The 11586-nt window shown below is 39.7% G+C and overlaps 1 protein-coding gene across 1 annotated transcript; it reads left to right on the forward strand.

Annotated features, from left to right (window-relative positions):
* The first annotated feature begins 6531 nt into the window (after positions 1 to 6531).
* On the forward strand, positions 6532 to 11206 carry GJE1 (gap junction protein epsilon 1). The gene is made up of 3 exons (XM_051801625.1): positions 6532 to 6689; positions 7276 to 7458; positions 7866 to 11206. The coding sequence occupies exons 1-3, from the start codon at positions 6651 to 6653 to the stop codon at positions 8259 to 8261; spliced, it is 618 nt and encodes a 205-aa protein (XP_051657585.1). The 5' UTR covers positions 6532 to 6650; the 3' UTR covers positions 8262 to 11206.
* The last annotated feature ends 380 nt before the right edge of the window (positions 11207 to 11586 follow it).

An 11586-nucleotide genomic window follows, 5' to 3' on the forward strand; every position in this document is an offset into this window, starting at 1 on the left:
TTTGCCTTTTTGAAGAGTAGCATTTGTCCCTAGTGTTTCTCGCTTTTCAGTGAGGTAATGTCTTTTACTTCCTAGTGTCTGCACGTGTGTAGGCTTTCCAAACAGTTCCATCTGTTTCCAGCAGAAGCCATGAATGTACATAGCCGTGTAGATATGCTGGAAGACAGGCAGACCTACTGAACTGAAGTTTTCAAGACAAAGTATTAACGCAGAGGAATAACAGCATTAGCCATTAACATGCTCTGCAGACTTATTCCTTTATTTCTTTTTTTCAAAAGGAGGATGTATGAGCTTGTAGCAAACTTGCTTATTCATGTTATTAAGAGTTCTCTTGAAGCTCTGTGAGTTTAGGACAGGTGTATGGAGAGTCTGTCCACTCAAATATCAGAAGCAAAGCATGTCCCATGTGCAGTGATACATAGTCTGTCCATGGCATGCTGTCTAGTGTAGGAATTAAATCAGAGATTTCTCTTAAATAAATTTTTACTAAGATTATCAAACAAAAAGCATTAATGTTTCTTAAAAGTTACACCTCTCTGTATCAATTGATTGATCGTTGTGATTCTTCTCACATCCCTGAAGATATAAATGTGTTAAAGTTGTGTAAATTACTGATTCATATAATGCTGAATAATTTGTTAGAGACCCAGCCAGTGCTTCGCCTCAGAAAAGATCAGGCTAGAGACTTCACCTTTACCACTAGGCGGCTCATTGGAATTGTCACAGAGCTCCTCTGGAAGTGATTCTTGTTACTGATCAAGTTTCCTCCACACAGTGTTAAATGCATCTACAGTTCCTCCGAGGCAGCCTTACTGATGGCTTAGATATTTATCTAAATTGGTGTGACCCTCTACTTTGCTGAGCATACATGAATTTTTCTAAGATCATCAATATTCCGGTCTCTGCTAACGCTCTGAATCAGTCTTTTTGGTTCCCGTTGCGGGATCTAATATATGTCTTTAACACTGTGAGCTAAATTGTAACGCTGAGAGTATGATCCTTTTGCTAATTTATTTGAAAGTGGGTTTATATATGAACAATCAATATGCTTCCCATTGGGAGAACAGTTTAAATTCAACATATATTTAATATTAATTTATTTGGGACAAGAGGAAGTTGAGTCTTTTTGCATGAATATCATCAGAAGAACTTTTTAAAAGCTTCTATTGGCAGAAGCTTATTGCAGTTTGAGTGGAGAGAAGTGAGACTCCTTGCTTTTTGTTGCACAATATTACCACTCCTAGTGCTGCCTTCCAGGAGAATTTCTTCTATCCTAATAAATTTTATCTGTCCTTTAGTCCACAGTAATTCCTAAGGTTAAGGAATTAGAAACATTTTCAGTGTGAATTTATGTTCTTGATTTTTATCGGTACTTGATTTTATCTATTCTATGTTTTTCAGAACTCTGAACAGCAAGGAAATAAGCTTTGGAGAGAGTGAGTGACTCCAGCTCAGAGAAAACAAAAATTTAGATTATGATTCTAGTGTTGTTCAACAGATGTCTGTGTAAAGACAAGGGAATACACTCAAACAGTATGAATATAATTTCCCACAGAGGCAAAAAGGTATTGGGGGGAAGATCCACAGACCCTGACATAAACCAGTCGGAATTCAGATCTCCACATAAACTGTTCTTCATTCTCTTTTCAAACAAAATTAGTACACCCACGTCTTTGGATCTTATTTCAGATTACAGCCCTGAGACCATCTCGTCATGCAGCTGTGACACAGTACTTGGCACAAGAGCAAGGGAGAGAGTGCCACAGGTAAGTGTCCTTAGTGAGAAAGAAACTGCACAGGCACAATCAGCCAGCACAGATGGAGTGTATCTGGGAATGCAACACCATAGGGCAGGAACCACAAACGTGAGAGGTAAATACTCTTCATCAGTAATTCCCAAAGGTAGGGATTCATCAGTTCATGTAGGAATGAGGAACTCCACACACCTCACAAACGCCCTCTACCGAGAAGTTGTTCTGACAGAGAAAAACACTTCTTTCCCACGTTTGTGCGGCTCAAAGCACTTGATAATTCCAGGGCTAATTCCAGATTTGCACATCACAACAAGCTTTGTGTAGTCCCATGAAAATTCAAGCATATCTGCCACCAAAACTACCTGCAGTACGAAGACTTTATTCAGTATGTGTGCTTGCACATTAAATGAAAACTGGGTTCAAATGCAGCCCTGGAAGGGATCATGTTTGAAAGCCTGATCATCAGTCACATTAAAAAGAAACATGGCAACAACCAAGGAAGAAATAGTATTTGATTTTAAACACTGAGCATCGGGAACCAAGCCTTTCAATAAATTTTGTAGTATCACACCTTAGACCAGCGGACACAGCTGGAAAAAGTGGGCATGCATTGTAACAGAGAGTGACTTCTTCCAGACAGTCAAATGTACAATAACCTTAAGTAACTCCTGTTTTCTTTCTTGTTACTTCTCAATAGAGGCTTTCTTATTTTGATGGAGGGTTTTTTTGGCAGAGATTTTCATTTCAGCTTCTTGAGTTAGGGGCTCTATTTAAAGGACAAGAGGCTACTGAAATAGATCATTTCCCCAGGTTTCAGAATACATAACAGGGTTTGCAACTGTTCCTATGTGGGTAGCTAGAAGTGGGTCCAAGAAGCAGCTGGGAAGAGTAGGCAGAGTCGAAGAAAGGCTGGGAAGGAGACAAGGTCTCTCTAGCTCGGTATGAAATACTCCATGTTTGGAGTCAAGGAGGACAACTGTTCAGTTTCTAAGATCACATCTCTAAGACCAGACCTCAAACTCTAAGGTTAGACATTCAAACATCAAGCCTCTACAATTCTTTTACTAGTAAAATAGCACTGGAAGTTAAACATCTCATAGGCATTGCCAGTGCACTCCCTGGGAGAAGCTGATATGAGAAGAATTATTCTAAAGATAAGAATTATCGTGGATTTGTGTGGAGAATGTCACAAATAGCATAAGCTAGAAAACTAAATATGTTTAAAAGAGAAACACTAAGTTCAACTATGGCTGCTCAGGGATAAGCTAACTAACATAAAATATGTCTGATATGTGCCATGTAGTCCTTTCCTCTTCAAGACTCCAGGGAACAGAAGAAATACCTACATTCTGTGGTTGATGCTGGGCTCTGTCTAACACCAGTACTATATCCCTGGAGCACTGGGCTACAAGCAGAAGTTTGTGGCCTCCCAAGCCTGGAAAGCTCCAACAAACACCAATATAGAAATTCTTCCTGTTAAGTCTGTATGGCTGGGCAAACCATGTGTAGAAAAGAATACTAGTGATTCATCATGTGTATTTCTTAACTTTTTTAGATTAAAATGACTTTGAATTAATTTTAAAAAAAAGTGGGGAAGAAGCTGTATTTATGATACATCTTCCCATATTGTGTGGCATGGCTGAGCCATATCCCTGTCCAATAAACCTAGACACTAGTCCACCCCTCTCAGCTCTCAGGCTTTACATCCTGCCTCCTATTTTTTGTGCCACATATAAATCAGCAGTGAGGAGGATCTGAGGAAGTCACCTGACTCCTAAGACTCCTGGCCTAGTGGAAGGTGAAGCAACCTCCATCTCAGATCCAAACTGAAGTGCAGGCACCAGTCTGCAACTGATAGAGGCCTCCACTGGACCTAAGCTTCAACACAGGGAACTCTGCAAAGCAAAATGGAAATTCAGGTGCTTCCAACATTAGACAAAGCTGGAAAGCTGTCAGAAGCAGCTGTTCTCCAATATTTAGCATGCTACCTCTCTTTTTGCAGAAAAAAACTTATTTTATTGATACCTATTCAATTTTTTGTGCCATTTTCACGGTGCTGTTTCTTTCATGGCACAAGGGTAATAGGGGCCACTGCATTTAACCATTCTATTAAAGCAATGAATTGGGTGCTTAATGTTAAACACACAGCTCATCCCTCCAAGCACAACTGCAGCTTTATGCATGCATTTAGATTCCATTTGTTTTACTATGATTTTTCAGTAGGACTCCAACTCATTAAAAGGTTAAAGAGCACATAGCTGAGTTGCCAACTTGAGTCGAAAGATAGGCTTAGGACTGACTTGGAAACAAGTGTGATATCAACATCTTCCGTCCCATTTGTTTGTGATAGACAATTAACAGACAGCTGCTTCTATAGATTCAAAACAAATACTGATTTTCTGTCAACAAAGTCCCACGCAATGGCTTGAGTTTTGTCAGCAGACTGCATTCAAAAGGACTGCACAATGCCAACTTACTCTACTTCCATCTCAAGTTATCCTCCTAATGTGGTGTTGCAAAGCACATTATTGAACACACATGACAAAAGAAAAACATTGCTATTAGTTTCTCCTAGTGTGAAGATAATGGGATTCCTGTGCTTGATCTCACATGGCAGGTATTGAGCCACTTCAAAGAAAGTGACAATTTTATTGTGGGCACATTTATCACACTCAGGGGGGTTTCAGTGCAGACGCTCATGGGGTTTGTACTGGGTTTATTTGACGACCTCTCCAGAATTTTATTTTTTTTTTTAGTTCAGTGCAGCTGTATTCCTTATGTGTTCCCAGAACTAAATCAGGGCATTGCCAGATAACTCTTCTTTTAGCATCTTTATCACAGGACAGAAATTCAAGTTTCCATAGTGCTGTTTCTGAAGTTCTACAGAGAATGATTTGATTGTCTTAAGATTAGATGATCTAGTCAGGTAAGTAATTACATGATCCTCACCTAAAAATAACAAGATACAAAGTAGCATTTGTATAGTGCAGTTTTTTTACCTAAAATGTGTTCTTAAATATTATTTCTGTCTATAGTGGAATCAAATGCTGACCAAATTTCATGACTATTGTGTGTTCATGTGCATCAATTAATGTGCAAATAATTACTACTATACCAAGCATAATGAAAAGCATGGAAAGATCTATCTTCATTTAGAAACTAGGAAATTTTCAGTTTTCCTGTTATTGCATTTATAAACATTTCTGCTTAAAGAGATGATAATAAATACTAAAACAAGTATTTTTTGAAGTATATTCAGCAGCAGGTTTTCAATAGCAATTCACATTTTAAATAATGAAATTATTGAAATATTACTGACATTAAACATCTGCACAGTGTGCTGAGCTAATTTAGTCATTGCATACTATTGTGGGAACATTCAAATTACTTTTGGATGATAATTAAGCTCCAGATATATTATGTACTGAAAAACAATTCACTGTTAGCACAATTACCGCGTTTTGGTGAAGGTTAGTCACACAGTCTGGGAACCACAGTACTTTATTATAGATTACATACCACTATGAGGCATTATTGCTTTTAGTTCATTCCACATACGCAAACCTCAGCATTCACTCTATGCAGCAGAGCAGAGCAGAGCAGCAGATTGCATTATTAAAAGTTTGGAAACCCAGTCTCGGTATTACTGATACAGCACCTTTTACAGTACTCCATGAGATAAACAGACATTTCATTAACTGCCTGAACTAGAAATTGTAGTAAATAACATGTACTTATTGAAGCATTTTTCAACATCTTTGCAATTGAGCTACTTCAGCAGACACAGGGCAGATTCCCCTTACAAAGGATGTTCTGATGTCTTACTACAGTTATTTTAATGATGTCATTAATGCAGTCACATCGAGGTACCTTGTACACACACAACAGCTAAATCCATACATAAAATGAACCGTGATTCCCATCTCTTCCCTCCTTCTGCCTAGGCTTCCATGCCTCTGAGCATTCATCACAGAGGGAACAATGCCTTTTGTTACATCAGCCTGAAGTCACGCTGCAACCAGTTACAAGAGAGGTTATCTCATGATAGAGGGAAAAGAATAAATGCCCCTCTTTGGATTTGTCGTCTGGATTTCACTTTCTTGTGCGCCCAAAATACCAAATAAACTATTGCGCTTCAGTGACTGACAAGTTAGCATTTGCCCCTTTCCTGTCTTCTTCTTCCTCTCTCCATCTTCTCGTAAAACTCCCACTGGGTTCAGACCACTGAGTTGAGGTACATCCTTGAGCCTATTTACCAGCAGGAGTGTCTAGCATCCGTGTGGGCTCACATGCCTAGCTCTTCTAGAGATCTTTCAACTGCACATACTGAGTAAGCTGGCAAATTATCAATTGCAATTATAACCATTAAGTTATTAATAGCAATTGTAGAGTGGTTAATAATATTTAATTCAATTGCTAGTTCTTTGAATTCAGAATTGTGGACCAACAGATTCCACGTCTTGTTGTGTCCTTTCTTTTTTATTGGACTTAGTTAAAAAGCAGCTATTAAACTCTGGATGTTCCGGCTCGCTGGGTGCCCGGTCCTCCAGCCGACGGCAGCCCCGATAGCGATGCGCCGGGTTCTTAACCGGGACCGGGGCCGGGCCGGGGTGATGGTTGGTACAGCGGCGGTGAAAGGCCGGCGTAAGGCAGCGGGGCAGGGGCAAGTGAGCAGCCGGCAGGGGGGCGGCGGTGGCGGCCAGCGCTGCTGACGGTGCTGGCCCGGGATTATCGTCCGGCGCCAACTGACCCCGCTTTTGCTGCGCCCCTGCCGGCCCGACCGCGGGGGCCCGCCCGGGGCAAAGGGCGGAGCGAGCCGGGGCCGGGGCCAGGGCCGGGGCCAGGGGGGGCTCCGGCTCTGGTCGCCGCCGCCCACGCAGAGTACCTTCCCCAGACATGTCCCCCAACTACATCCGGAGCTTCTCGGAGGGATGTGTGAGTACCTGGGGGCGGCTCCCCACGGCACTGCCCGGAGCCGGGGTCTGGCCCCAAACCGCGCGGGGGCCGCGCCGCGCCCGCCGCCCCCGAGCACAGGGCAGCGGTGCTGCCCGGGTGGGACGCTGAAGGCGGCTTGAGGGGGGCTGTAAATGGCCCTGTGGGGACCTGAACTTTAATTTGCAGGAATAAGTATGGTTATAAGTATGGTCGGGTTTGATGGTGGAACGGCGGTCCGTGCTTTGCCATCACCTGACATCATGTCAACAGCAAAACGAATAGACTTTGGGTCGAAACGCTCAGCTCCGTCTGGCGCGTTCTGCAGCAGCGGAATACAGATAAAGGCAGTGAAACAAATGAACTGACAACTGCTAGACAAATGAACGTTTATATAAAATTAGTAGGAACAATAAAAGTGTTGTAAGCCGTTATTTTGTTAGAAAGCTACTGCAGCCTTCATAGGCAAACTCCTTTTAAAACAAGTAGAATAAAATAAATATTTTGGATAATGAAAATGAGCAAGTAGACCTCCAACAATAACAGTGTTCATTTTTGTTTTTATGGTGAATAACCCTGTGACTTGCAGCTCAGGCCACCAACGGTAATTGGCCAATTCCACACTCTTTTTTTTGGCTCAATTCGAATGTTTTTCCTTGGCGTTTTGGGCTTTGCTGTTTATGGAAATGAGGCCTTGCATTTCAGCTGTGACCCAGACAAGAGAGAGGTTAATCTTTTCTGTTACAACCAGTTCAGGCCTATAACTCCTCAGGTAATTATCTTTTTTTGTTTGTTTGTTTTTATAATTGCAAAAATCTAATATGAAGAAAATAAACTGCAAAATTTAAACATGAGTGTTCCATATAAGAAGTAGTAACTGACTGGGCTAATTATCCCTATCTTTTTTTCATTAGTATATTCCTTTTAATAACCCTTTATCTGTGACTAAATATGGATTTGTGCTTTCTGTCCTTCATGACAACACTCCTAATGTTTCAGAAACCAACTGAAATTTCAAATCAAAACATAACAGTGATTTTTACCTTTATTGTCATCTAAGTGTTTAAACATTTAATACATGTTAAAAACAGACTTGCAAAATGTTCCAATATGTGTGCATTTTAACTCTCCCTATGCAGTTGTAAATGATCTGACAGCTACCTTTCTGCTACATTTTAGGTATTCTGGGCTTTACAGCTGGTGATTGTACTCGTACCTGGAGCCTTTTTTCACCTTTATGCTGCATGTAAGAGCATCAAACAGGAAGATATTCTCCAAAAGTCATCCTACACGGGGTTTTATATCTTCTCTGTTTTCTTAAGGATTGTCCTCGAAGTTGTTGCTTTTTGGCTTCAGATTCAGCTCTTTGGTTTCAAAGTGAACGCAATCTACATGTGCGATGTGGGAGCACTTGAAAAAAAGTTTAACGTTACCCGGTGCATGGTGCCAGAGCACTTTGAAAAGACAATTTTTCTTATTGCAATGTATACATTTACTGTGATTACAATGATCTTGTGTGTTGCTGAAATTTTTGAAATCTCATGTAGAAGGCTAGGTTTCTTAAAAACTCAGTGAGGTCAACCACTCCTACTCATTTACCACCGTGTCCACCTGTAGTTTTATCAAAATTATTTCAAGCCATAACAAAAAACATCTCCTGTCCTCTATGTAGTGTTGCAGAAGAGAACCACACTCACGATTACTGCTGCAGAATAGTCATCTGACATTTACTCCTTATCTAAAAACTACCACATTATGTGAATAATCTTTGTTTCCATGTCAAGACTAAAGACAATAAGATTTACAAGAGTAACATATTTTCATGACCTGCCACAAACAATAGTTTCGCCTCCAGAGGAATGTCTGTATGTGAAGAGGAGGTAATTTATAAATGTACTGTTATTCACAGGTTTTCTGAATGCATGCGATGGGGGCTAATAAGGTTATTGACCTTCCAAGAAAAACTATTCCAAATTTCTTACATGTTCTTATGGCTTGAGAATTAAGCGGTAATGGTGGATAATCTCTGAGTACCAGAAAGCATTTGAGCATCTTCCAAATTAGTGCCACTGTTACAACCTGCATCTCAGCTCCCTAGGGCAGAGACTCCTGGTTAGAACTGTGGGGACAACATATCCATCAATACTAGCTTGCTTTGTAGTGGTCCAGCTAGTTTCACGTGCTGGCTGGGAATCTCCTTTTATAAGTGAGAGAGTCACATGATATTCTTTGTGCTGACTGGAATGCCTTACCCTCCTTATGTTTTGGCTTAACATGTAGAAGATTTTTAATAATTTAGTATGATCTCATTTTGAAAGAAGTAAAGACTTAATTTTGCATAAGAGGCTTAAAAGTGTCAAAATAAAATATCGAAGATAAGCCTTCTCTAGACCCAATAATGACTTGATTTCAGTGAGAGTTTTGCTTGTGTATGACTGCAGAATTGGGCCCACAGAATTTTTTCCTGTATGTGTCACACCTAACTTCCTGCTCTGACTAAAGTTGCTAGAATAACAGCTAAAAAAGAAGTCTGCATACTAAAATTATTCTATGCAATAAGTGTATGTGGTTAGGTTAGGTTTCAAACTTTATATAGGTATCAGATATTTTTGTGTGCAACAGTTTCTTCTTAGGGACTAATAAACATATCAAATTTACAAGTGATTTCCTTCTGCTGAAGTGAGATAATGGAAATAAAACAGATTTTGAAACGGGAAAGAAAGGAGGAGGTAGTTTCCTGTATAAAATATGTAAGAATAGCAATCATAACAATTAGCTATTTTCTGTTTGTTTTTCAAACATAAAAACTTGAGGTCCCAGTGACATTTGGGTCCTTTCAGGAATATTTGGAAAATTCTGGAAAAATTATTACCAAATGTTTTAGCACCAATTGCTACTTATGCTGTCCCAAACAAGGTTGTAATCCTCACTCACAGTAGTAGTCCTCGTTACATAAATGGAATTGCATGATTTAGGTGTCTTGGATTTGATTGAATCTGGGCCATTTAAAACAAAGTGGGTGACAATTAGATGTGTGATTTTTTAAATATGCTGATCAAGAACAAGATGATAAATTTCAGTGCATTCACTATATTAAAGCATTAATGTTATTTTTTTCCCTACGAGAATAAGATATATGTTGTCTTAAACAAATGTCCAGTCAACACCATCAGAATTGTTCAATACTAAACTTACTTGTAAGTTATTTGATATTTTCAAGCATTACAAGTGGAATAAAAATCACTGTGCTAATTTCTTGTTTGCATAATGTGCCATGTGCTTTGGTTGATACATGTTTAATTTTTCACTGTATATGTCAGTATCCATCTGGAATTATTTTTTGCAACTGAAACTTGTAATCTCAGGTAAAAAAACCTTTTTTTATTTATAAAGGAATACAGTAGATAGAACTACTAAAAAGAAGAATTTACTTTCATGTGCCAGTTACAGTTGTGATCAATGGTATGCAAATCACAATCAGATATTTGTATAGTAATAAAATAACTTAATCACAACCTTGTCAGTATTTTCCCTGGTGCTTAATAGTTCCATTGCTTGCTGTTCTTCTTCTGTAGTGTAGATTTCCAAACACTTCAGAGAGGTCAGAGGAGTGCCAAAACCCCCAAGCCCTCAGGGCACGTTCTTGTTAACCACCAAGAGCCTTGAAGTACTAGCATGGGACTGCCTGAGGACCCCCAGGGGAGCTTTAGGAGCTGGATTACCCAGCACTATGCCCTTTCCCTTGGTGGTCAAAATCTAGAACATATTAAAAAGTTTCCTTCTTGTAAATGAGATACAACACCAATTTTCCCTGCATTTCCTGTGAAATTAAGATAGTCAAATTCCTCTGTTTTTCATTTAGAAACAAAATGTGCATTATTGCCTTTTAGTGCAAATGTTTTTCTGTGACTGATTCTGTCATTAGTGTCTGGAACAAGGTGATGGAGATATTATCTTCATGTAAAGAAACCATTTCCCCACAGTTGTCAACACTTCTTTTTCCTATATTTGCTATTTGCCCGGCATTCATTGTACTCTCAGGGGTCTCTAAACTTTTCTTTTGCCTGGTCTCCCAAACTCCCACCACTTTAATCGTCCTTTGCATTGTTGTCTATCAGCTTCCTTCCACCCTTACTCCCTCTGAGATTGATATGCCTTCATGTGTTTCTCTGTGTTACACTGATTTTAACTCAAATGCTTAGCATATATTTGAGATGATCTGAAGGTTTGGGGTTTTATTGCCTTTATGAAAGGAATTATATAATCCACTTTGGGATTCTTTGATTCAATTCTATTTCTTTACGCAGTGAACATGAAGTCCTGTCTCCCAGATCACTGAGGAAGCATTTTTGTTGCTTACATCAGGTTCACGCTGTAAATGCGTCTTTGATTTTTTTATTGTTCTCCACCATACTTGAGCCACCTCATTTTCACAGACAGCACTCAAAGCAATCCCCAGCCCATGTGTTTGTAGTCGGTTTTGTCTCTAGTCAGCGATCATGACCATTTTAGTTCTCACTTAACAAAGAGCTGTAATTGTGATGTGATTGCATTTACATCAAAGATATAGCTGTTCTGGGCCAGCCAGCTTCTAGTATACCACCACAACATCCCAGTCCTGTAACCACTTCTTGTTCTGTTCCCTTCTTGGCATCCTTTCTTTTGTTCAGACATCATTTCCCTTCTATTCTCTTTTCAGCACTCTCCCATGCCAGCAATGAGACAATGCAGCCATCTCTTCTACCCCATGCCTCCCTCCAACACACATCTTTTTTTATGCCCTGGTGCATTCACATTCTCTTGCCTTGCAGACAGTCATTTTGAGACCAAGAAGAGGTTTGGCAATAGGAATATCTAGAAGAAATTTTAAAATAATTTTAATTATGCTGTCATAATGAGA

The sequence above is a fragment of the Manacus candei genome, unplaced genomic scaffold (genome assembly GCF_025592945.1).
Source record: "Manacus candei isolate 608988 ecotype Guabito, Panama unplaced genomic scaffold, ASM2559294v1 h1tg000052l, whole genome shotgun sequence".
Classification (NCBI taxonomy): Eukaryota; Metazoa; Chordata; class Aves; order Passeriformes; family Pipridae; genus Manacus; species Manacus candei.

Bases quoted from the DNA above. Each gene is read 5' to 3' on its own strand.
- GJE1 (XM_051801625.1), top strand. From the start codon at position 6,651: ATGTCCCCCAACTACATCCGGAGCTTCTCGGAGGGATGT. The intron at 6,690-7,275 runs GTGAGTACCTGG...TGTGACTTGCAG, and splicing joins GGAGCTTCTCGGAGGGATGT to CTCAGGCCACCAACGGTAAT. The intron at 7,459-7,865 runs GTAATTATCTTT...GCTACATTTTAG, and splicing joins TCAGGCCTATAACTCCTCAG to GTATTCTGGGCTTTACAGCT.